General features: G+C 38.6%; 2 protein-coding genes across 8 annotated transcripts in view; one reads left to right on the top strand and one right to left on the bottom strand.

Moving 5' to 3' along the window:
- FGD4 (FYVE, RhoGEF and PH domain containing 4) overlaps nt 1-27,559 on the top strand; it is a 226,209-nt gene that overhangs the window by 128,706 nt on the left and 69,944 nt on the right. For 6 of the 7 annotated variants that reach the window (XM_061125259.1, XM_061125254.1, XM_061125258.1 and 3 more), the window contains exon 2: nt 21,799-21,951. Coding sequence is in view for 3 of the 7 variants with exons in the window: in XM_061125254.1 (XP_060981237.1) it covers nt 21,799-21,951 (153 nt within the window). In the remaining 4 variants the exon portion in view is untranslated. Of the gene's footprint in view, nt 1-16,726; nt 16,985-21,798; nt 21,952-27,559 lie in introns of those variants that run through there. The other variant, XM_061125260.1, reaches the window with a different exon arrangement.
- LOC133043322 (large ribosomal subunit protein eL33-like) lies at nt 20,926-21,231 on the bottom strand. The gene has a single exon (XM_061124144.1). It carries the CDS (start codon nt 21,214-21,216, stop codon nt 20,941-20,943), a length of 276 nt encoding a protein of 91 aa, XP_060980127.1. The 5' UTR covers nt 21,217-21,231; the 3' UTR covers nt 20,926-20,940.

A 27,559-nucleotide genomic window follows, 5' to 3' on the forward strand; every position in this document is an offset into this window, starting at 1 on the left:
ACTCTGTTCTCTGCCCAGCAGCCTGAGTACTCCTTTAAAAATGGAAAGCACTCCATCTCTCTTTTCTTGAGACTAAGAAATTCAGAGAATAGTTTGCATGAAGAAAATTGTGGCAAGATGAAGAGAAACTATTTAAGGTATTTTGTTAAGTTCCAAGGGTGTGCTCCCTTCCCTTTTTTGTTTTTCTTTTTTTCCTGTCCTCTGTTTAAGACATTTAGCTCTTTGAAATTCTCCTGTTAGGAAAATGATAGGAAAAGAAAGGAGATAGAATAAAATGTAGCAATCTAGAAATGCTTCCTCTTCAACAGTTGTTGTTAAACTACTTGAAAGGGTAGAAAACCAGTAAAAGCAGTGATTGTGCATGACAGGTGTCATAGTACAGGTAAAAAAAGTGTGTGTGGAGAATAGAAAAGGAGGGGCAACTGACTGTTTTTCTGACTCAAGGAAATTTCCTCAAAAATGGTGACATTGAAACTAGATTAATGTGTTTAAAGATAGACTGTTGAGCTAAGGGAACCAATATGCAAAATCATACAGACTTGAAAAGAAGTATAGTGTGTTATAGGAATGGAGAAGATCAGAATGTGGTTAGAACATTAGGGGTGCATGACTGTGAGTAGGCAGTTATGAAGCCTTTTACAGGCTTATGTCTGATGATAAAGGGTCCTTTTTGGAAACAATGGAGTTTTTCCTACAGATCTTTCAGTACTATTATAGAATTTTAAACAAGAGCATAATAAGATTGGTTTCATCATTGAGTGAATAAACTTTTTCTTTGTAGGAGCAATCGTGTTAGACATAACTAAATATGACTTTTCTAGTGCAGTTTTAAAATTCAGAATTAGGGAAATGGTTATATTTGATAAATTGGAGTATGTTTCTTCCCTACTTCCTTCCTCTATCAACCAAAAAATACATATAAGAAATAAAAGATAAGCCATATCAGTATTTGCTCTTTAAGTTTTGCATGACTTGGAACAATCCCCCACAGTGTTAGAAGCTAAACACACAATACTGTTGTGCTCCTGGTCTGGAAATGTAGCCAGGGGAAAAATATGAGGCCTGCTGGTCTGATTACACAGCCAGGAGTAAGGAAAGCAAATATCTACATAAGCTGTGAAGCATTAACATTCTAGTCAAATGATATTTATGTTAATATTTGTCTTAAAAAGGTATCAAGATAAAAAAAAAGTTGAGATAGATCACAGATTGTCACTATGCCCTTTTTGGAAAACCACCTATCTTGTCGGATTTTTTAGAAAAACTATTAATAATCAAAGTCTGCATCTACCTGTGATCTGTGCCTGAGCAATAAGCACTAGAGCAGTAAAAATTTCTGAGCTTAGTTTTCAGAGAGCATTAGGCTAGAATGTTTTGGGTGCTGGAAACCAGGTTTAGAGAAATCAAGTTCAGAAGAATAAACCAGAAAAGCAGATACAAAGTGAATGAAAATCAAACTAGGTCAGGAAGGATTTGCTTATGAAAAGGATGTATTTTTTTCCCTTTGTGTAGAGAAATAGTAGTCCAGTCTTGGTTGCTGTAATTGACATGGTGAAAAACAATTCTGTTTGGTTTTAGCAACATCCTTGTCAAACCTTATGAAACATTTTGGCCAGTTTGATTTTTGTCTTCTCTCTGGACCTGCAGATAAATTTATTGTGAATAAATGGAAAATAGTTTGGCAGTAGGTAAAAAGGAAGAGGAAAAGCCAAGATTCTGGTTAACTTATAAACCAGACATTTTGAATAAATGAGTTGGCTATAGCTCTTAGGAGAAAAGCCATCTTTTGCCCTTCAGGTTCATTTCTTACATCTGTTTTTATTTCTTCAGAGTTTATGAAGTCAAAAAAATTTTTAATTTTATTATTTTTAGAAGTCTCTTCTTCCATAGCAAAGTTTGCCATACTTTCCATCAGCCAGAAATAATCTTCTTCTGGATTCTCAAGGTAGCTTTTCATGTAAATGCAGCAAGTGTCTTTTTTTTTTTTCTTCAGTACTGGGTTCGAAAATCAGATAATCTTTATCAACCAGATGTTGAAGAGGGCCTCACGCTCAACACAGAAGCATTGGCTATGACTTACACAAGAGTCAGTTGACGCTGCAAGCCTAAACCAGTTCTATTAAAATTTCGCAGTCTTCATGGAATCCACATTTTGTGATATAACTTTGGTGGAACTTCAGCTCAACAGCTTAAAATTATGAAATTTATTTCATACAACTTCCACTGAATATACTAATTTGATCCAAGCCTGTTACCAGGACAACAGGAATGGTGGTTCTCAAACTTGGCTATACATAGGAATCACCTCGGAATCTTTAAAACATACTTATTCCTGGGTCCCAACCCCTAGAGTTCGTGATTTCATTGGCTTGGGATTCAGCCAAGGTATTATAGTTTTCTTTTCTAAAGCTCCATGGTGATTCATGGTTGAGCAGCACTGACCAAAAAGCATGACCTGTTGGCTTATTAATTCACATGCAGTAGATTCCTGGGGAAGATAGTTTTTGTGAAAAATGGGAAGGCACCTGCAACTGAATTACAAGGATGCTGGGCATGTGGGATTTAAACCAATAACAAACCAAAGATTATACCTTGTAACATTGTTAATTTACCAAATATATCCCAGGGTCATCTGTAACCCCAAATGTGCTAGATCAATTGTGCTACCAGTGAGTTCCCTGAAACCTAGTGGTTTTTCCTTGCCTGGGATCCCATTGCTAGCTGGGGACGGAACCAAGATTAATTCTGAAAATTATAGTACGAATGTATTATAACATAGTGCTATAATAATAATAGTGTTATAGTATCATAAGAGTAGTGTTATAATATCAATAATAGTGTTATAATATCATATAATATCAAAACATTTATAATACTAATTTGTGGTTTGTTGCCTTGATTATTTAGGTCAAGGTCTGCAAACCTTTTCTGTAAAGGGCCAGATCATAAATATTTTAGGCTTTGCAGGCCATATGGTTTCTGTTATAGATACTTAACTGTCAACCTAGCAAAAAGCATCATAGACGGTATACACAAGAAGGAGTGTGACTGTATTCCAGTAAAACTGTATTAACTCTTAACTTTTTATCTTTTACTTCCAACCCACAGTTATAATCAGTCTTCAGGTAGGGAAAAATGTTGGCCTGTATTCCAGTTATGAAGAAGAAATACACTTTAGTCCTTTGAAGTCTGTAGCAGGTTGTGATTGCTGGATTTAGTAGAATTTTTGAATGGAATAGAGACCTGATTCCCTGAGGTCATTTATTATGATCTTAATTTCTTATAGTAGATACCAAGACTTTGTTTAAAAACTCAAAATATTTCTTAAACTTGGTCTTGTGACAAATAGGGGGTCATTAACAATTTAAAGGGTATGTTTAGTTTCTCAGATCAATATTTCACTTCATTTGGATTTAAGATCACTGTAGTGCTTCTATGTGGTTAATGGAATCTTTTGCTAAGCAGAGGGAACACTAATGAGTCCTCATAGCCCCAGAAATACTGGAAATACAGCTCCAGATCATGAACTTATTTCCAGTGCAAAATGCAAACAAGCCTGACAACAGGGCCATCAGTTGTAGTGGACTGACCTTGGAATCAAAAACCCTGGTGTGACTCTTGGATTTACCACTATTTACCAACCTTACTTTCTTCAACCATAATATGCAGATATCTGTCCTACATACGTTTTATGGATGCTGAAGGCGAAGACTGCTGTTACTTTTCACATGGTATGACATATGTGGAAGTGCCTCGTTGAAGAGGCCTGGGTCAGGTTTAGCAGAAGCGACAGCTGTGTAGCCGAAAGCTAAGGAAGGCTAGACTGGCATGGAGTGAGCCTAAGGGACTCTGTTGGTTTCCAGAGGGACTATCCAAGAGTCTCCTAAAGAGACTTATCCTAGAGCAAAGATAACAGAAATCGAAAGACTGAAGAACAAGTAAGGAGGTGGTTCAAAGCTGGGAAAAGGGAAATCTGGGAGTCTGTCTCCGTTTAGTGACTCCAAATAAGATTCTCACTCTTGCATACTAGTATTTTTTTTTTTTTTAATGTCTTGGGTATTTGGAAGCTCCTGGCTGCACAGTAGTCGCTAAAATAGAGACACAGAGTCATGGCAAATAGCTATACTATAACAGATGTAATCACTTTGTTACTTGCTGAGTGAAAACCAAAGGATTATCAGCTAGACTCCCTGCCCAGAAGGTACTTACAAACTATAGGTAGATATGACATCTCTCACCAACCTAGTCACTTAACACCACCTCAGTTGACTCATCTTTGTCATGGACACTAAAATGCCTTGTTGTTGTTTAGTTGCTAAGTTGTATCCAACTCTTTTGCCAATCCATGGAACTGTAGCCCTCCAGGCTCCTCTGTCCATGGGATTTCCCAGGCAAAACTACTGGAGTGGCTTGCCATTTCCTTCTTCAGGGGATCTTCCCAACCCAGGGATTGAACTAAGTGTCTACTAAACTGTATGCATTTGTCTGCTAGGCTGTGGGATTTCGCAGGTGAGAGGAAGAGAGATGGAGAGAATGGCAAGGAAGTAGAAGCAGACTGGCAGAATTACACAGTGTCATTTAATCTCATTTTGTTTAAAGCTGACGGCTTCTCCAGTTTTAGACTCCATGTGCAGGACTCAAGCATCCTGGATCTGCCCCTAGTGCTGCTTTTGTGGTCAGCACATTGTGGGATTGTGCAGCATTGAAGCTGGGGACAGTAGGGTCATGTCTAAAAGCCAAGGCCAGGCTGGAGTTTCAGTTCATAATTTGAGAGTTATGGTCATGTGGGCAGCCAAAAGGATTATCAGGAAGTCAGAAGCAGTGGAGTTAGGAAAGTATGGGAAGTAGCCTGAGCAATAGTTGTTAGAATGGGAGGAGTTCCTGGGGAAACTTGTCCCAAAATGTGTTCTAAGCACCATGGGATTTTAACTTGCAATAAATGGTAAAAATGTTTCCTGGACATATACTGGGTTCAAAGTTAAACAGGTTTTTGTTTTTGTTTTTTACTGTAGGGCTCTTGATGCCTCACTATGCCTATTGGTATCATGAGTCTGCAAGATAAAACTGTCAAATTTGGCAAGTCACAGATATTTCTCGTAGAATCATGATTAGTTGGTTGGTTATGGTGGAGTGGTAGAGGGGGGAATTGAGAGATCTTGTTCCCAGGACACACTTTGATGAAAGTTGTCCTAGGACATGTGACACCTCCTGTGAAGACTGCTGTTACTTTTCACCTGGGCTCTTGAATGGACTTCTGTGAGCCCTGTGGAGTCCTGAAGGAACCCACAAGCACCCAGAAACTTGGCCCTGCTCTCAAGTGCATTTTTCTCTCCCTCCAGCCTAATCCCTTGACTGATATTTGTTATTGTTATTGATAAAATTAAGGAAATCAGCCCTTCTGAAGAAAGACAAGGGATTGACCCATAATTACTAGGACCAAAAAAAAAAAAAAAACGGGTCAGAGTCTCTTTTAACTGACCTTCCATGGGGCAAATAGACTTTTCCCCCTTACCTTAACAAGCATTGAAATGATATTTTAAAGAAAATTTCAGAGAGGATATATCTGAAAAGTTTAACAAGGAGATTGGAAAATGAGGCAGGTAGAGTGTTAAGATTGACCAAACCTAATGAGTGAACAGGGCAGACTGTTCTTCCTGCACAGTCTCACAGACTCCTATAATATTGCACGCAGAACTCTAGTCTTCTTGCACTCTTAAGAAAGACACTGTTTCCCTGACAGTTAGTCAGGAGCCTAAGTAAATGTTATCCTTTCCTCCTCTCTGTCCCTCCCTTCTTAAGTCAGTCCCTTACTAATTCTCTCCTTTTCATCCTCTGCCATTGCTGATAGGGTAAATGATCCAGTTGCCTCCTGATGGCAGTTAGCAAAGGAATGGGGGCAAGGGGACTGACACCTATGGGACTGCACATATCTCTTTCAGAATTAGCCAAGGGTAATATTATGTCTTACTTGTCCTCCTGTCCCCAGTAATTAGCAGAGTACCTGACACTTTTAATTAGGGAGTTATCACTTAGGAACCAAAGGAAAAAAGAATAAAGTAGAAGGTTTTGTTACTTATTTTGCAGTTGACCATTGGATATTCTCAGAGCTTATAAAAGTAGTTTGTACTTTGAAGGCATAAAGATGAGAGCTATTAAATACTGAATTTAAGGGATTATGGGCAGTTAAAGGTGCTTTTCAGAAAATGATTGTTAAAAACTAGTGAATGTGAATAATGTAAAATGGAGGAAAAATGAAAAAAGTTATGGAATCCAGGATATGTATTTATAATCATGGTAAAAGGTGAAGAATAATCATTAAATTGGGATTAAAACGATCTACAGCAAATTCAGGCTTCCCTGGTGGCTCAGACGGTAAAGCATCTGCCTGCTATGCAGGAGACCTGGGTTCGATCCTTGGGTTGGGAAGATCCTCTGGAGAAGGAAATGGCAACCCACTCCAGTACTCTTGCTTGGAAAATTCCTTGGATGGAGGAGCTTGGTAGGCTACAGTCCAGGGGTCACAAAGAGTTGGACATGACTGAGTGACTTCACTTTCCTTCCTTCACAGCAAGTTCTACTCTGCATCAAATGTCAGGCTCAAGGAATTCCCTGCAGTCCAGTGGTTAAGACTCTGCACTTTGACTGCCGAGGTTCAATCCCTGGTCAGGAAACTAAGAATTCACAAGCCTCATGGGGCAGCCAAAAAAAAAGTCAGATATCACATTGTCCTTACTAATACTGTTATCATGTTTAATGTGCCAGGCCACTTATTTGTAAATAATTCATTATTGTATTAATTTACAAAAGGGTCATTAACTGGTCAGAATCCAAAATGGCCTATAGGGAATCCCTGAAAGTAGCAGAGACACTGAAGCAAATGGCAGCTGCCAGTAAGCAAGCATGAGCACGTGCTGGTAAATCAAAATTCAGGCCTTGGTAAGGGTAAATATAAGGAGAATGGCAGGCATAGGAGGAGGCAAAAGGGAAGGGCCTTAAGAGATTAGAGCGAGAAGAGAGTAAAGATCTGGTCCCCTGATCCACCACCCTGACAGTTACACAGCACTGAGTATTATATGGGTTATAAGACTAATAACAAATAGTTATATAGCAATTATCATGTGCTAGCTACTGCTCTAGTACTTTCACTAGAATTAAATCATAATTTTCACAGCAACCTTATAAGAGGGATACTGCTGTAAATCCTATGAATTCTCATTTACAGATCAGGAAATTTAAGTAACTCAGTCACCCAACTATTAAATGGTAAAGCCAGGATCTGAACCTAGGCAAATGAGAGTTGTATGACAGAGGTACCCTGAAGAATGTTTAAATTGCTGGAAAGGTGTGTTTGCATGTGTGCTAAGTTGCTTCAGTTGTGTCTGACTCTTTGCAACCCAATGGACTCTAGTCTTCTAGGCTCCTCTGTCCATGGGATTCTCCAGCCATGAATACTAGAGTGGGTTATCATGCCCTCCTTCAAAGGATCTTCCTGATCCAGGGATTGAACACCCATCTCATGTCTCCTGAGTTGGCAGGTAGGTTCTTTACCATTAGAGGCACCTAGAAAGCCCAAGGGGGTGTTTAGTAAACTAGCTGTAGAACTAGTACAACTGGCCCAGAAACAGCCATGTGTTATGCTTCTGGGGATCAAGGAAAGCTGCCTGGGTGCACATGTGTGCAGATCTGAGCTTATACAGATGATCCTATGGGGAAATCTAACACCAGTTAGCAGGCCCATCTGCACATTAATATACTTAGAGGTCTTTCATGGTTTGTTCATCAGTTTCAAAACTTAAAACTGTTATAAACCTTAGACTCTGGCAAAAGTGTGATGACTTCAAAACTCAGCACTTATTTGATGAGGTTGGACAGCTTCTCAGGGGATATTTCTCATTGTCAGTACAGTAGTAATACAGGATGTTTTGATAAATCTAGGGCTCATTTTCTTCCACTTGGTTATAAGGAAGAAGGAACCAAAAAATGGGTGGTGTTATAAATTGGATAACATCATGGAATCAATGAACATGAATTTGAGCAAACTCTGGGAGATAGTGAAGGACAGTGCAGCCTGGCATGCTGCAGTCCATGGGGTCCCAAAGAGTAAAACATAACCTAGCCACTGAACAACAAATAAATTGGCAGCAGTTTATCTGATAAAGCACAGCAGGCTATGAACCTCCTCCAGCTCAGATGGTGTCAACTAGAACTGCCCTTTGCAAGTAGGCAAAAAGAACAACATGTTATTGATTGTGGTTTGTCTTTACTCTCACCTTCCGCTTTGGTCATGGCTGTAGACACAGAGTAATTTTTTTGTGCTTTAAATAGCAAGAGTTTTTCTGTAATCTTGACCAACATTCTTTGTTAACTATGGCCAAAAGGAGAACCTCCATCAGTGTATGGTTGGGGGTGGAAGAACTGCCTCCAGCTCCCTTCCCCACTCAGGATGATGCAGAGGAAGTTTGGTCTCTACCCAAAATCACACTATACCAAGGCACAACAGAACACACTGATCAAGCAGTCCCAGCACCAACCCAGAAGGCATGGTGGAATGTGATTTTCAGCACTTTCTGTGTGGGGATTCATGGAACCTAACAAATTGATCACTCTGAAAGTGGGGATCAGGGATTCAGACCCCTAGAACTCATGATTGAATTATAGTATTATATGCAGTCTGCTGTATTGGGCTTTCCAGGTGGCTCAGTAGTAAGGAATTCACTTGGCAATGCAGGAGATGCGAGTTGGATCCCTGGTTCGGGAAGATCCCCTGGAAAAGGAAATGGCAAGCCACTCCAGTATTCTTGCCTGGGAAGTGCCGTGGCCAGAGAAACCTGGCAGGCTACAGTCCATGGAATTGCAGAGTTGGATGTGACTGAGTGACTGAACAGTAGCCACAGCATATGTACATATACATAACAGGTACTATGATTGTGGGCCTCATCTATAAGCTCAAAACTTCCATCAGAACTGGAGCTCAGTCTTAGTGAGTTGTGTTTCAGTTCATCTAATAAAATATTAACTTTGGAAGGATTAGTCTCTATAGCAGTCTTTAGAAATTTTATTAACCTTTCCATTACTTTTGAGTAGCAAAAATTTTAATAAAATTATGAAACATGTTTCAGGAAAATAAACTGTTACTAGTTTTGAAAACAAATTATTTTTGTGTTTTCAGAGGCTGCATTTATTTTATCTCATTACACATGTTGTTGGATTTGCCTTAGATACAGTAGTAACAGTTACTTTATATATGTTTTATTTGTAGCATAAAGCAGTGTGTGTTGGTGATCCTATTTGTTACACCAGATGTCTTGCTGTTCACACTGTCCACACTATTTGCTGAATCCAGGGTAGGCAAGGCTCGAGGTAAGAGGCTGGAAGGAGACTTGAGGGGCCATAGGAACTACAGACATGAATATTCTCTCCCGGCTGGCATGGCAGCCATAACACAGCCTCTCTTCTGGCTGATGCAGCATCTGTAGCAGCAGCCACAACATAAGTAGCCATAACATAACCTCATATGACGTAACCATGATGTCACTCCAGTGTAGACTGATGCAGTAGCAGCCAGGGCTTCGAGGGTGATGTTCTTACAGGTGTACTGCAAAACGTAGCCTGTAACCAAGCGAGTACCTCATGACACGCATGCACAGTTCTATAAGTGATCTCAGCCATACATAACCGTGTAACGTCATTGTTTACAGAACATGGGGTGAGAGGGGCTTGAGAGCATGGGGTGAGAGAGCTTGACTGGTGCCATCTTGTTAATTTCCCCACACAGTGGAACCTTTAAAAATAAGAAATATCTACAGTTACCTACCTTCAAGGCTTATTTTAAGTTCATATTACTTTTGAACTTCAAAGATCTGAAGCAATCTACTTTTCCTAACAGTTTAACTCTGTACTGTTCTATAATTTTAGGTAGTATCAGATGCTGAGTCAGAAGCACTGGTAGCTGTAGTGCATTTTAGTTGGTCTAATAAATGTAAATAAAACTACAGAAAATATTTCAGTACATTGCTGGGACTTTTTGCTGCTACATTTTTTTTTTTTAATCAAACATCTAGATAGTTCCACAATTCCAGATGTTTAGAAATCTCCTGGGTTGAGGAAGATGAATTGGCTAAAGTTTTTTTTTCCCCCTGCTACTGCTGCTATGTCACTTCAGTCATTGTCCGACTCTGTGCAACCCCATAGACATCAGCCCACCAGGCTCCCCCGTCCCTGGCATTCTCCAGGCAAGAACACTGGAGTGGGCTGCCATTTCCTTCTCCAATGAGTCAAAGTGAAAAGTGAAATAAGTTGCTTCGTCATGTCTGACTCTTAGCGACCCCATGGACTGCAGCCTACCAGGCTCCTCCATCCACAGGATTTTCCCGGCAAGAGTACTGGAGTGGGGTGCCATTGCCTTCTCCTTTTTTCCCCCTAGATATTTAGAATTTGTATATAAATAACTTGGAATGTTTAAATTTCACCTCAGAAGGGAAATGTTTGAAATTTTGTGTAGATTGAATTCTCAAGCAGCTCTCTTTCCTTATTGTTGAAATTTAGAAAACACTTTTCATGAAATAGAAAATGAAAATGAAAGCAGATGAAGAGAAACTTGCCTAAAGTGTCTAGAATTTATTCCTTCAACAATTAGTTACTGAGCATCTACTTAATTTGGCAGGTGATGTTCATGAGATGTTCCCAGGGCTTACATTCTAACCAGGGGAGAGAGACAACAAAATAAATAATGCAGTTTGTTAGAAGGTGATGAGTACTATGGGAGGGGGTAAAATGTGTAAAGCAGTTATAACAGTTAACTATATCTTATAGCAGTTAACTATATATATTATATATAGCAGCTCACTATATATATAATATACTTATTATTATATAATAATATATTATATAAAATATATTACATAATATATTTATTATAGTTAACTCTAACTATATATTGAATGGCAAACCATTCATTATCACAGTAATTCAAGTCTATGCCCCAACCACTAATGCCGAAGAAGCTAAAGTTGAGCAGTTCTATGAAGACCTACAAGACGTTCTAGAACTAACACCAAAAAAGATGTCTTTTTCATTATAGGGGACTGGAATGCAAAAGTAGGAAGTCAAGAGATACCTGGTGTAACTGGCAAATTTGGCCTTGGAGCACAAAATGAAGCAGAGCAAAGTCTAACAGAGTTTTCTCAAGAGGTCGCACTAGTTATAGCAAACACCCTCTAACAACACAAGAGAACACTCTGCACATGGTCATCAATACTGAAATCAGATTGATTATATTCTTTGCAGCCAAAGATGGAGAAGCTCTATATAGTAAGCAAAAACAAGACCAGGAGCTGACTGTGGCTCAGATCAGAAACTGCCTATTGCCAAATTCAGACTTAAATTGAAGAAAGTAAGCAAAACCACTAGACCATTCAGGTATGACCTAAATCAAATCCCTTACAATTATACAGTGGAAGTGACAAACAGATTCAAGGGATTAGATCTGGTAGACAGAGTGCCTGAAGAGCTATGGATGGAGGTTCATGACACTGTACAGGAGGCAGTGATCAAGACCATCCCTAAGGAAAAGAAATGCAACAAGGCAAAATGGTTGTCTGAGGAGGCCTTACAAATAGCTGAGAAAAGAAGAGAAGCAAAAGGCAAAGGAGAAAAGGAAAGATATACCTATTTGAACGCAGATTTCCAAAAAATAGCACAGAGAGATAAGAAAGCCTTCCTCAGTGATCATAGCAAAGAGAAAGAGTAAAACAATGAGATGATGCTGTGAAAGTGCTGCACTCAATATGCCAGCAAAATTGGAAAACTCAGCAGAGACCACAGGACTGGAAAAGGTCAGTATTCATTCCAGTCCCAAAGAAACGAAGTGCCAAAGAATGGTCAAACTACTACTATACAATTTCATTCATCTGACATGCTAGCAAAGTAATGCTCAAAATTCTCCAAATGAGGCTTCTACAGTACATGAACAGAGACCTTCCAGATGTTCAAGTTAGATTTAGAAAGGGCAGAGGAACCAGAGATCAAATTGTCAACATACTTTAGATCATAGAAAAAGCAAGAGAATTTCATAAAAACATCTACTTCTGCGTTATTGACTACACCAAAGGCTTTGACTACGTAGATCACAACAAACCCCAGAAAATTCTTCAAGAGATGGGAATACCCTCCTGAGAAATCTGTATGCAGGTCAAGAAGCAACAGTTAGAACTAGACATGGAACAACAGACTGGTTCCAAATAGGGAAAGGAGTACATCAAGACTCTATATTGTCACCCTGCTTATTAAACTTATATGCAGAGAATATCATGCAAAATGCTGGCCTGGATGAAGCACAAACTGGAATCAAGATTGCCCGGAGAAATATCAATCACCTCAGATATGCAGATAATACCACCCTTATGCAGAAAGTGAAGAACTTAAGAGCCTCTTGGTGAAAGTGAAAGAGGAGAGTGAAAAAGCTGGCTTAAAACTCAACATTCACAAAACTAAGATCATGGCATCTGGTCCCATCACTTCACGGCAAATAGGTGGGGAAATAATGGAAACAGTGACAAACTATTTTTTGGGCTCCAAAATCACTGCAGATGGTGACTGCAGCCATGAAATTAAAAGATGCTTGCTCCTTGGAAGAAAAGCTATGACCAACCTAGACAGCATATTAAAAAGCAGAAACATTACTTTGCCAACAAAGTCCTTCTAGTCAAAGCTATGGGTTTTCCAGTGGTCATGTACAGATGTGAGAGTTGGAGTATAAAGAAAACTGAGCACCAAAGAATTGATGCTTTTGAACTGTGGTGTTGGAGAAAACTCTTGAGAGTCCCTTGGCCTGCATGGAGATCTAACCAGTCCATTTTAAAGGAATCAGTCCTGAATATTCTTTGGAAGGACTGATGCTGAAGCTGAAACTCCAATACTTTGGCCACCTTATGCAAAGAACTGACTCCTTGGAAAAAAAAAACCCTGATGCTGGGAAAGATTGAATGCAGGAGGAGAAGGGGATGACAGAATATGAGATGGTTGGATGGTATCACCGACTCAATGGACATGAGTTTGAGCAAGCTCCGGGAGTTGGTGATAGACAGGGAAGCCTGTCGTGCTGCAGTCCATGGGGTTGCAAAGAGTTGTACACAACTCAGCAACTGAACTAAACTGATAACTATATATTATAACAGTTAAGTATAACTGCTATAACTTTGAGTAGCAGGTATACTAGATAAGAGTGGTCAGGGTAGCCCATGTTGACAAGATGTAATTTGAGCCAAGATATGAAGAGAAAGCAGTCATCTGGGAGAAGAGCATTGCAGCAGAAAACAGCTAGACCAATGCCTGTAAAGCATGCTTTTCCTGTTGGAGGAACAGCAGGGCACCAGTATGACTATAGTGTAGTGAGCAAGGGGGCAGTGTTAGGCAATGAGGTCATTTTTAAGGGGACTAAAGACTAGATCATGTAAAGCCTGTCAGCTGCAATCAACAGTTCAGTTGTTAAACTGTGAGTGAAATGTGGAGCTGTTGAAGAATTTTAAGCACAGGAATGACGTGATCTGCGTTGGGCTTTAAAAGGGACTGTCTGGCATTTTTGAAAGCATGTACTGAGTACAGTACTTTTCCCAATGGCTCAGAGGTACAGAATCTGCCTGCAATACAAGAGCTACAGGAGACGCAGGTTCAATCCCTAGGTTGGGAAGATCCCCTGGTGGAGGAAATGGCAACCCACTCCAGTATTCTTGCCTGAAAAATGCAGTGGACAGAGGAGCCAGGCCAGCTATAGTCCATGGAGTCACAAAGAGTTAGACACGACTGAGCGACTAAGGACACACACACTGAGAACAGGGTGGGTGCAGGGAGACCAGATGGAGGGTCTTGTAATCCACTCAAAGACTGTGGTGATTTAGGCCAGAATAGTAGCTGCACAGGTGGTAACGGTAGATGGTAGAGTCAACAGAATTTCCTGGTGGTTACATCCCCTTTTGGGCTTCCCTGATAGCCCAGTTGCTAAGGAATCCGCCTGCCAATGCAAGAGACCCTGGTTTGGTTCCTGGGTCGGGAAGATCCACTGGAGAAGGGATAGGCTACCCTCTCCAGTATTGTTGGGCTTCCCTTGTGGCTAAGCTGGTAAAGAATCCGCCTGCAATGCGGGAGACCTGGGTCCGATCCCTGGGTTAGGAAGATTCCCTGGAGAAGGAAAAGGCTACCCACTCCAGTGTTCTGGCCTGGAGAACTCCATGGACTATATAGTTCATGGGGTCACAAAGAGTCAGCCACGACTGAGCGACTTTCACTAGGGATATAGAGCGCGAGAGGAAACAAGAGGACTTTAGAATATTTCCAAGCTTTTAGCCCTAAGCACAGATGAGGTTGCCATTTACTGAGATGGAGAAGATGGTAAAGGCAGTTTATTTTGAATGAGAGTTGGGAGATAACAGAGTCAGATTTGGATGTGTCAAGTGTTAATTAGTTCTTAGACATACTAGTGGAGATGCTAAGTAGGCAGTTGAATGTATTAATATTTCTTTATTTTTTCTTCATTAAGCAAGAAATATGCTCTTTTGGTTTTTTATTTAAATGCATAATTAAAAATTTAATATCTTACCTATTTTAAGTGTATAGTTCATTGGCATTGTTGTAATTTACTAAGTCATATCCAACTCTTCTGTGACCCCCCTGGACTGTAGGCTAACAGGCCTACATTCCATTGTTGTAGTGCTGTGACAACCATCCATCCACAGAACTCTTTTTGATTTTATAAAACTTAACTTTTTTTTCTTTTTTTTTCCATTTATTTTTATTAGTTGGAGGCTAATTACTTTACAATACAATAGTGGTTTTTGCCATACATTGATATGAATCAGCCATGGATTTACATGTATTCCGCATCCCGATCCCCACACCCACCCTCTCTGCCCGATCCCTCTGGGTCTTCCCAGTGCACTAGCCCGGAGCACTTGTCTCATGCATCCAACCTGGGCTGGTGATCTGTTTCACCCTTGATAATATGCATGTTTCGATGCTGTTCTCTCTAAACATCCCACCCTCACCTTCTCCCACAGGGTCCAAAAGTTTGTTCTGTACATCTGTGTCTCTTTTTCTGTTTTGCATATAGGGTTATCGTTACCATCTTTCTAAATTCCATATATATGCATTAGTCTACTGTATTGGTCTTTATCTTTCTGGCTTACTTCACACTCTGTATAATGGGCTCCAGTTTCATCCATCTCATTAGAACTGATTCAAATGAATTCTTTTTAATGGCTGAGTAATATTTTGTAAATATTTTGTAAATTTTGTAAAATAGTAACTTTGTTCTTCCATCCCTCTAGTCCCTGGCAACACTACTCTAATTGCTGTCCCCAGTTTTGTCTACTCTTTGTAACTCATATAAATGGAATCATAAGGTATTTGTGTTTTTCAGCTGACATGTTTCACTTAGCATAATGGCTTCAAGGCCACCCATTCTGTAGCATGTATCAAAATTTCCTTCATTTTCAGGCTGAATAATATTCGATTGTATATATATTCCACATTTTTTATTTATCCATTCATCTGTCAACAGATACTTGGTTTGCCTCCACAGCTTAGCTATTATTAATAATGCTGCTATGAACATATATGTGCACCCATGAGTGTAGTGAAGTGAAAGTCACTCAGTCATGTCAGACTCTTTGTGACCCCATGGACTAAAAAAAAGTCCATGGAACTCTCCAGGCCAGAATGCTAGAGTGGGTAGCCTTTCCCTTCTCCAGGGGATCTTCCCAACCCAGGGATCGAACCCAGGTCTCAGACATTGCAAGCGGATTCTTTACCAGCTGAGCCGCAAGGAAGGCCCAAGAATACTGAAGTGGGTAGCCTATCCCTTTTCCAGTGGTTCTTCCCGAACCAGGAATCGAACTGGAGTCTCCTGCACTGCAGGAGGATTCTTCTCCAACTGAGCTATAACATATAAAGGGTATTCTTTTCAAAATAATTTGTAGTACATTTACTTGGCAACTTTCATAGATTTTCTTTTTTATAGAAGTATATTTTTGTCATAAATGATTTTAATGATATTGCTCTATGGATAGCAAAACATACAAGTTCTCGTTTGTTCTCTCACCCCACCCCTTTGTCATATTACCTTCCATTCCTTTCAGTACATTTATACATATTTGTATGTATCTTTTTTTAAAATTGGATTATATTATACATACTTTTCTAGTTTTTTTTCTTTTATTTAATAACACCTTGAAGATTTTCCCAGTTTTAATTTTGTTCTTTACAGCTGTGTATGTTGCATAATGTTGCATTGATTATCCATGTATATATGCTTTTACACACAAAAATTTTTTTCTATAGATTGGATTCCTAGGTTTTGATTTTCTAGATCTAAGGAAATATCTTGAAACTGTCCATATATTTTCTTCTCCAACAGGAAGAAAATTCTTCTCTTTTGTGATTTAATAATTACTTGGCAAGGCAGGGTGGGTGTGGGTATGGATTTTGTTATTGAGTTCTTCAAGTTTGGGAAACTAAAGTAGTTTTCTGAAATAAATTTACTTGCTATAGATTTGTTAACCCTTGGCAAATGAGTTGTAAGCCATGAGTTTTATAACCTTAATTACTGTTTGTTTTTTTTTTTAAGTGCAATTGATGTCTTAGTTTAGGCATTTTAAACAGTACATGGGAGATATGACCCATATCCAGAATGTGTGAGACAAATGGAGAGTCTTGAAGGGATGATAGGAGAAGACTGTTGAAAAATGTCTTGTAATAATTAGAACATTTTCCTGTGGATAAACTTGGCAGATACTGATCTCAGCAAGGCAGCAGCATTCGGTGGCATGAAGTCAAATCTTAATTTCCTGCCCAGGAACTGAACCTGGGTACCCTGGATGAAAACTTGGAGTCCTAGCCACCAAATCAGCAAGGGCTGGAAGATAATTTTTCCTGGATCTTTACCTCCAGTGAAAAATGCGTTTATCACAGAGGCAGAAACTGTAAATACCAGGTACAAAGTTTATTATTAAAGACATAGCAGAACAACAAGTGGGAGAGCACATAGAGAAATATTTGTTTAGTTGAGATAGAAGCAAGGCAGAAATTTCCTACTGGAGAAAAAGGATGTGGGCATCCTCCCCTCTAGCAGGGAGGAACATTATAAAGAGTGGTGTTAAGTCATTTATATAAAGGCAGTTCTTCTGGGTCTGTCTTAAGACTAACTGACCTTAGTCTTCCTTCAAACCAGTTATCTGATTTCTATTTCCACACCTGACCTACCTGGGACCCTGCCCTGGGATGCGCACACAGTCAAGATGGATCTTGAAGTGAAGGCTTCTGGGAGGAGCAAGACTCATTATAGCCTGGAATCATCCTTTGACTTTTGACTTCAAGGAGCCTTTCTGAACATGTATAGTGTCTATCTTAACTTTTACTCAGAAGAATCTTTGCCTCTCTTTGTCCTTGCAATGATTATTGCCTTAAGGTGTTAACAAGAGATAAGACTAGCTATTTACCTGGTTTCTGTTGTTACTTCCATTTCCTAGAGCAAAAGGGGGGCTGGTTGTAATACCTCAACTGCAGCCCACCTATCTCTTATCTCAGGAAAGGCAAAGAGAGGCTGACTGATTGTAAATGTCCAACCTGGAGCCCATCTATCTCCTACCTTGAACTGCCTTACTCAGTGACCAAATTTAGCACCACATGTGCTAATCATGTTAATATCATGCAGTGATATAGTGAGATGGGTAAATCACCTCTAGAATGTTCTCTCCCCAAACCTGTAAACCCCACCTAATCATGAGAAAAGAATTTGAGGGCCACTCTACAAAATACCTACCAGCACTCTTCAAAAGTGCCAAGGAAATGAAAAACAAGCAAAGACTGAGTAACTCTCACAGATTGGAGAACTAAATGTAACATGATATCTTGGTTTGGATGCTGTGACAGAAAAAAACTGTTAGTGGAAAAATGGTGAAGTCTGAATGAAATCTGTGGTTTAGTATTGTACCAATATTAAATTCTTAGTTGTTTAACATCCCATAGTTATATAAGATGCTAACCTAAGAGCCTGAGTGCAACTCTTCTGTAAATCTAAGGCTATTTCAGAATAAAGGGTTTTTTATTTCTGTTTTTTTTTTTGTTTGTTTTTGTTTTTCTTTTTTAAGTATCTCTTCCCTTCTGGGCAATATAATCCTAGGAAGATTGTCTTCCTTAGAAAACTACTCTGTGCTTGTAAGTTAAGAGATCCTCTTGTCCTGAGAGGTGGTCAGTCCATGAAGATCTTCTAGGCTAGAGAATTGGCCCAGTTGGAAGAGATGTTTTGGTTGTGTGAGGCAGTATAGACAAGGCTATAATAAAGCCATAGTGATCTGATGTCATGGATCCAATGACAAGAGATTATGCCTGAAGAATCAGGAAGTGAGTGGACTTTGCTTTGAAGTAAATCCAACCTTAATTTGTGGAAGATCCATTCAACAGTAAGTTGATAAAATATAACAACCCAGCACAAAGTTTTGCAAATAGGAGACAAAGTCACCCTAACCAGTCAGAGAGATTATCTGCCACTCACAAGTATCATGCAGAAGACAATAAATGAAAATTAAGCCACAGTGGGAACCTTTCCAGTTAGAACAGGGAGGTTTATGCAGTCACAGATGAGGCTGGATTAACTGTGTATCTGATGATACCTTGCAGTTACATATGTCTAGACATTTCTTACAGGAGATATGACCCAGTAAGCATGAGACAGAGGAATGCAAAAATGGTTAGGACCCCACTCCCCATGCTAACATAATGTTGTATCTGTGCCCAAGACACCTGTTTAATCACCTCTCCTGGTTCTTTGTTAATTGGAATCTGAAAGTCTCTATTGTTAATAATAAAAGTTCTTGAATGGGTAGACCATCATCTGGTTACAATTTTGGTTTCAAGTCCCTGTTATGCAACTGGTACCCAAATAAGGACTGTCTCCAAATGTGAGTAGGCTGAGTCAGTCATAAACAAGCAAAAAGAAATATTCCTCATGCTGCTAATATCCAAATGTTAGAAGATGAAGTGTTTAATGAAATGGTGCTGCTTAATTTTAGTCACACTTCCTTTACCATGATGTGTTTGACCTAGACCATGGTCAACAAACTTTTCCTGTAAAGGACCAGATAATAAATAATAGTAAAGATTTTGAACTTTGCATGGTCTCTGTTGCATATTTGTCTTTGTTTAAAAAAAAAAAACAACCTTTTAAGTATGTGTTTTCTGCATCTTTCACTATATTTTCATACCTTGTGATAATGGTTGAAGTCTGAGATGGGCTTTAAATAATGATCTATAATGAAGTTTCTGGCTATAGATTTACTATCACTGGCAAAAGATTTGTAATCATGACTTGAATGGATTTAAAAGAAAATAGGTGTGTAGTTGATCTCTTACTGCATTCATCTGAGATGAATAAATGGGATCTTGTAAACCCATCAGATCATAACAAGTTTGCTATCCAGAAATTAAGTGCCTAGTTTTCAGTTAAAAATTATTTATTCAAGACATGTTTTGTTTCTAAATAGGTTAGTTATTAAAGTAGCTTCATCTTTCAATATGTAGCAGTGGTGGTCTATTTTTTCAAGATTCAATTTAATTTATTTTCTCATTTACCCCCTCCAGCTGGCCCCCTTTTATTGTTTTGTTGCCACAAATCATCTCTAAAGTTGTATTCTTGCTTTCACAGTGTCTCATTTTACTGTTAGGTTACAGTTTCTGCCTCTGATTTGTAGTTGGGTTGTGGATTTTCACTGTTTCTGCCCCAAGGCCATCCTTCACTAGACCCCAGCAGGTAGTCTTTCAGATACTAAGCCATTCTTGGGATATTTGTGGAACAAAAATTCTAATGCCCCTAAAAGACTAAGTGGCTGGATGGTACACTGTGGGTTTTTCCAGATATACTTTGACTACTAAATTGGTTTTTCTAAGAAGGTAGATAAGGTCATATATTTGAAAACTTAGCTTTTATTTCTTTGTTTATAATTTTACCAATATGCTGTTACATAATGTTCCTTAAACCTTGCATTCATGGCCTTTGTTATGTTTGGCTAAACAATGCTTTATTTAGATGGCAGTCCATTTTAGCAGAAGGGTGCCTGATGAAACTCGTTTAATGTGTTTTAGCATTTGCTGTCTATTAACTTCTCAGACAATACTTGTAACTATTAAATCTTATAAAACTTGTTTTACCTAGATACATTTTAAGATGTACCCAGAAAATAAAGCAGTATTATAGGTTTTAGTCAGTATTACTCAATAATCAGTTGAAGTAAAAGGGAATTTTTTTACTCAGTAGAAAGTTGTTAGGTTTTATTAGTTTTTCTTGTTTTGAGTAATAATTAAGGCCTTTTATCTTTAATAGATCTCATTTTAGATATTTGGAGTCTATGAAATTACACTTTCTTAGATTATAGTTTCTTAAATGGCATACATATTTTTATTTTCTCCTAAACAGGTTCAGTCTGTTGTTAATACCACTGTGCCAGCTGGAAGGAGGGAAAACTTAATATGTGTATAAAAACACTGGCATATGATTTCTTTAAAAGTCTCTGAAATTCAGTATTTAACTTTATCAGAAATTGAACTGAGAATTGATCTGTTCTCTGTGTCTCATGATGTATTCCAGTATTTAAAGCATTGCAGTGTGTTAAAGATTTTGAGTTGTAACTAAATATGAGTGTTACCTACATAATCTCATCATTTTTTGAAAACATAGGTATTGGTAACATTGATTTGAATCCTGAGTATGTTAGACGAGGGACGTGGTGTGTGTGTATGTATTTCTTCATTTGTAATCAAGCCATTCTTTTTTCTTTTTTTAAACAAAAGCACAACAGGACAAATCCACACTTTTATTTATTTTCAAGAAGTTTAAATCCTCAAAGGGTACAGCATCACACGGATTCTGTGTCCAATGGCCTTAGGAAGGTTGCTTCAGAATTTGGCACGAGCCATGCCGCTGTTTCCATGAGCTCGAGTTATCTTTCCCCAGATTACTCTGGTTTTGTTAGGTTTTCCACCAGGAGTTACTGTGTTGTTCTTTGCTTTGTACACATAAGCACATCTCTTGCCTAGATAGAATTCAGTTTCATCTCGAGCATATATACCTTCAATTTTCAGGAGAGCAGTGTGTTCCCTTTGGTTCCGTAGACCCCGTTTATAGCCAGCAAGAATGGCCTTGGACCACAGCCTTCCAGACATATTTGTCATTTTGGAAGTCCTGTTCCCAGCAGGCCTCCACAGGGTCCAAGATGGCTGAAAGAGCTCAAACCATTCTTCTAGAGTCTTCAGGTCAACTGTCATGTTCGTGGTTTCCTGCTTTGTTCTTTTGAGCCACTTGATGACTGGCAACTGAAGGGATCTTGGAAAGGAACTCTTAGCAGATTCTTGCTGGGCCCTTTGGTCCCCTCCTTCGCCTGCATCATAGCAGCTATGTTCTGTTCTGTCTGTGCCCCTGCAAGGAAAGGGATGAGAGAGAGAAAGAGTGAGTGTGAGAGAGAGAGAGAGAGAGAGTGTGTGTGTGTGTGTGTGTGTGTGTGTGTGTTGTAGTAGTAGTAGAAGTCAGCAATCTCTTGTCAGCATATGTTATAAGGTTTCTCAAGCACATGGAAAGAGATCTTTCTCAGGAAAACTGTCAGGGCCAGCACACATGGGGAAAGTATTTCAGTGCTTAGTGCATAGTCTTGTAACTGTGACTGTTTTTATTTTATGGGGTCAGAAGAAATTAAATCACAAGACGTAGTTATGCTCCACATCATTATTTACCTGTCTTTTCTTCTTGAACTCTCCCAGGCAGCAGTATCTGTCCAAAGATCACCGTAGTTCCACTCTGCTTGAAAAGCAGCACAACCGCACTGATTGATCAGAATGCATCTGATGAAGAGGCTCAGGGAATAAATGGGAAAACGCCAGCAAAATACTTAGCTGCAAGTCCAAAGCCACAAGGTATGCTGTTGGGGTTTTTTTTTTTATCAAGTTAGGTGCTTTGTTCATTGAAGAAAGTGACACAAAGGAATGATGATCACTCAGAAAGAGTTTTAAGCTATAAATTGAGGAATTGGGTGCATTTGTTTTTTCAGGAGAAAAGTCAGGCAGAGTTTCTACTCTGAAAATACCGTCTATATTTCCCTATTATGGCTTTTTCATAAATTGTTTATATGTCCCCTTAATGGAAATGTGACCTCTTCATGTACTATGCTTGACATACTACAGAGTCTAACTTACTATTTGCATAATAAATATGTAACAAATTAATATGTACTTAGAAGTACTGTCAAAGTTGTCATGACTTTATAAATGTGAGAGGGTCTGTGAAACAGATCATTCTAAAACAGTGCTTTAATATACTTAGCTAGAATGTGATTTTATAATATGAAGGAAGTGGGGCTTTTCAGGCTTCTTGGTAAAGTCATCCACAAAAATTGAGTCCCTTCATCCAGGAATTGAGCGAAGGGGAAAATTTTTAGTCATGAAAATCTCTAAATGCTTTGCTCAGTAACCATTTATTTTATAAGTAAATTTTTAGTAAATGGTAATTAACTTTAAAAAGCCCAAAATTATAATTTTGATTTGATGATTGAGAGCAAGGTCTTTTGAAGTATAACACAAAACTATGCTACACTGGCTTAACGTGTAGTTTGTTTCAAACATATTTTCATTTATATCAAATGCTGAACATTCAATCAGGAAACAACACTAGGCATTTTCAGAATCACTATACTTTGAAAAAATCAATTTCTGTTTGGATTATTTGTATTTTCTTTGGTCTCTTTTCTTGTTCTTATGTTTTAAATTTTTCTGAAAGAGATCTTTAAAGGGAGGTTAGAATGGAGTCTTCCCAATCACAGGCTATTTTTCTTATTGTTCTTACTACTAGTTATATTGGTGATGGTATGAGATGGTATGATGGCTGTCAAACAAGGTCAGATAATTGGAAATTCAAGTGAGTAACTCATTGATGAGTTTATAATCTCAATCTTGACCATATTCCTCTATAACATTTTGAATATGAAAATAGAAATTTTTCTGATCATGATTAAAGCCATTTTGTTTGCACAATACAAAATTCCACCTTGCTCATTAGTTGTAAGGTGACCTCAAAGTAAAAAATATAAGAAATAAATGCAATTCAATTTTATGTAATTGCCCAGATGAAAAGCAAGAATTTCATTATTGATTAAGAATGTTTTGGAAAGATGTATTGCATCACTTCATTGTTTTTAGTTCATTGAGATAAATTATAGCCGTGTTCTTTCTGAGCTGCTGTGTGCCAAAATAACCCTGCTCTTTAGGGAGAAAGCACCAACTTGCTGCTTGTAGTTCTGTTGAAGTCTGTGTGTTGCTAGTTAAATATATGTGATTACTTTCTATCTTGAATATGAATTTATATATATATATATGTGTTTTTTTTTTGCATAACAACGGAGTATTTCCAGATATAAAATAAACAACATAGAGTATACTTTTTTCCAAAATAGTCTCGTTGTTTGGCCCTTTCCTGACCCCCTCCCTGCCCCAGCTAAACTTTTAGCTCCTCTATCACCCCTTAAATCTCATATTTAATCATCTCTTCTTTGGTTTTTCTCATTCATTAGAGACTGGTCTACTTTTTAGCTTGTCCATGTTTGTTTTTTTTTTCTGCTTTGTATACTACTGTATTCCCTGTATCTCACACACAGTGTCACAGGCCTTCAGTAATCCTCACTGAGTGAATCTTGCTCTATCACCATGTTACTTTGTTTCTGCTGTTCTCTGTTTAAAACTTAGAATGTGTTCCATGTAGAGACTGTTGTGCTATGTCACTCAGTCATGTCCGAACCAACTCTTTATGACTCGATGGACTGCAACCACCAGGCTTCTCTGTCCATGGGATTTTCCAGGCAAGAATACCGGAGTCGTTTACCATTTCCTCCTTCAGGGGGTCTTCCCTACCCAGAGACTGACCCAGCGTCTCCCGAGTCACCTGCACTGGTGGCAGAGTTTTTACCACTGGGCCACCTAGGAAGCCCGTATATGGAGACCAGTGTCCTGAAATGAGGCTATATCTTGATATTGTCAGATCAGCTGCCAAATAGATCACTACTTATTGACTTGACTGATTGATAGTATTTCCCACCCTTTAGCAGAGAGAAGCCACTTTTAGTTTCTCCAAATCCTTAAGAACATTTGGGTGACTGACGTTGGTTGAGAAATGAAGGTGATACCAGTGGGGACTTCCCGCTCAGGCTAGGGATTATCACACTGATACCCTTATGCCCACTTCCTGGCAAATTCTTTATAAATTATGCATGATGCTGCTGCTAAGGCTTCAAGAGCCATTATATAATTTTACTTCAGTTGAAGACTCTTATTCTAGATCAGTAATTCTCAACTGGAGATAATTCTGCAGGCCTGTGGCACCCACCCTAGCGCTCACTGGTATTATCTGGAGACGTTTTGTTTTGCTTGCCACATTTGGGATTTGCTACTAGCATCTAGTACGTAGAGGCTAGGGATGCTGCTCAACATTCTACAATGCACAGGTCAGCCTTTTCCACCCCCCCACTAACAAAGAATGATCTGACCTGAAATAGCATTAGTGTGAGAAACTGTGATCTAGATCCTAAAAATAGCTCATAATTAAATCTTGGACTTCCCAGGTGGCTCAGTGGTAAAGAATCTGCCTGCCGATGCAGGAGATACAGATTCGATCCCTGGGTTGGAAATCCCCTGGAGGAGGAAATGGCAACCCACTCCAGTATTCTTGCCTGAAAATCCCATGGACAGAGGAGCCTGGCAGGCTACAGTCTATAGGGTAGCAATGAGTTGGGCGCATCTGAGTGCACACACACACCAATTAAATCGTATTTGTTTGTCATGTGAAGTGCTGATAATACCATGGCTGCAATTTATTATGGTGGTTTTTAAAAGGAGAGAATATTTACAGCTTTTATTAGTAGTGATTATATTGTAATATAGTTAGAGGTTGTTTTGCCTCAGAAAATACCCTAAGGCCTTGGGAAACAATGGTTTATTCTCTTCATACCAGTTCTACTAGTAAATCAAATTACTGAGCAACCCCAATTACCCCAATTAAAAGTTCACCACTTCTAATATTGGCCTATTTTCTGCTATACTAGACATAACTCAAAAGAATTTCCGTAGCAATTAAAGATAGTCATACTTTTTCCCTTAGGAACTTTGATCCACAGCATTCTCCATAGTTAATTATTTTGATAAAGCCCACATACTGTCCCTTCTCAAACATTAAACCTTAATGTTTAAAAATTTTTCATCTTTTAAAGTCACATTATTGTTTCAATAATTTAAGTAAATAATTTGATTTACTCAATTGAGTGATTCATTTCATCTGCTTCTAAAATAAAGCATTCTATGTATAATGCTTCATTCTTAACATATGTTACAAATTTATAATGCATTAATATATAGCCAGCTGTTTTTCATAGTAAGTAAAATAAGAGTAATAGAAACCTACTGGTAATCTGCAAATTTAAACTGGTGTAAAGGAAAAAAAAAATGTTACCTTCCATTCCAGTTCTACAGGGATCAAGCTAATATCCCACTAAATGTGTTCCCGGAGGAAAATTTGTGATAGAGAAAAACAGGGAGCATTCTTTGCTTTGGATATGCCATCCCCTAGATAGTAAGATACCTATCTAAGGAAAAATTTCAGTGACTCCAGATCCTTGAATCTTCCCTACAAAGAAAAGCATTAAAGTCATTAGCTTAAGATATCTTTCATTCTTTGTGATTCAGTTCAGTTCAGTTCAGTCACTCAGTTGTGTCCAACTCTTTGCGATTAGTAGTAATCTTTTTGTGCTTGACTACATGTTTTTCCCAGCAAAAAAATGCTCATATTTATCTTGGCCCCTTCCTTAACTCTTTGGAGCAGTTCTTCAGATCTATCTGAGAGGCTGTCTCCTTGCTATAGTCCTCAGTAAGGTCCCTGAATAAAACTTAACTCACAACTTTTCTGTTGCATATTTTTCTTTCAGTTGAGAGTGGCAAATACTTTTTCATTCTCTAATTATTTTGCATATTTAGAAATTTTTAATAATTAAAATTTTTTTGTTCTATTTAGTATCTGTACAATTAACTCTAGTGGAGCCCATTTTGCTTATCATCAGTGAGAGACCTCAAAGTTAACATGTCATTGCCATGTCCTTGACTAGACTACTGATCTCTCCAAACATTGCTTAACCTGTTATGTGAGTTGTTAGTTATATAAAACTTGCATACAATTGAGCTCATTTCACATGCTAGCAAAATAATGCTCAAAATCCTTCAAGCTAGGCTTCAATAGTACATGAACCAACAACATCCAGATTTACAAGCTAGATTTAGAAAAGGCAGAGGAACCGGAGATCAAATTGCCAATGTCTGTTGGTTCATAGAAAAAGCAAAGGAATTCCAAAAAATATCTACTACTATGTTATTGACTGCTTAAAGCTTTTGACTGTGTAGATCATAATGAACTGTGGAAAATCCTTAAGAGGTAGGAATATCAGACTACCTTAGCTGTCTCCTGAGAAACCTGTATATAGGACAAGAAGGAATAGTTAGAACCAGACATGGAAAAATGGACTGGTTCAAAATCAGGAAATATACAATAGGACAAGGCTATGTATTGTTACCCTGCTTATTTAACTTAAATGCAGGGTACATCATCCAAAAAGCCGGGCCGGAAGACTTACAAGCTGGGATCATGATTCCCAGAGAAATATCAATAACCTCAGATATGAAGATGATACCACTCTGATGGCAGAAAGTAAAGATGAACTAACCAGCCTCTTGATGAAGTTGAAAGAGGAAAGTGAAAAGCTGGCTTAAAACTAAACATTCAAAAAATGAAGATCATTGCATCTGATTCCATCACTTCATGACAAATAGATGGGGGGAAAATGGAAACAGTGACAGATTTTCTTTTCTTGGGCTCCAAAATCACTGCAGATGGTGACTGCAGCCACAAAAATAAAAGATGCTTGCTCCTCGGAAGAAAAGCTATGACAAACCTAGACAGTGTGTTGAAAAGCAGAGACATCGCTCTACAGTCAAAGCTATGGTTTTTCTAGTAGTCACTTATGAATATGAGAATTGGACCATGAAGAAGGCTGAGCCCTGAAAAATTGATGCATTCGAATTGTGGTGCTGGAGAAGACTCTTGAGAGTCCCTTGGAGAGAAAGGAGATCAAACCAGTCAACCCTAAAGTAATTCAACCTTGAATATTCATTGAAAAGACTGATGCTGAAGCTCTAATATTTTGGCCACCTGATGTGAAGAGCTGACTCATTCATTGGAAGACACCCTGATGCTGGGAAAGATTGAGGACAAGAGAAGTAGTAGGCGGCAGAGGTTGAGATGATTGGATGTCATCACCGACTCAATGGACATGAGTTTGAGCTTGCTCTGGGAGATAGTGAAAGACAGGGAAGCCTGGCATACTGCCGTTCATGGGATAACAAAGAGTCAGACACGAGTTAGCAACTGAACAGCAAGTATCAAAGAAGGTATGTTCACCGAGTAAACCATAGATGAAAGAGTTATTTTATAATT

This window comes from Dama dama, chromosome 22, assembly GCF_033118175.1.
Source record: "Dama dama isolate Ldn47 chromosome 22, ASM3311817v1, whole genome shotgun sequence".
Classification (NCBI taxonomy): Eukaryota; Metazoa; Chordata; class Mammalia; order Artiodactyla; family Cervidae; genus Dama; species Dama dama.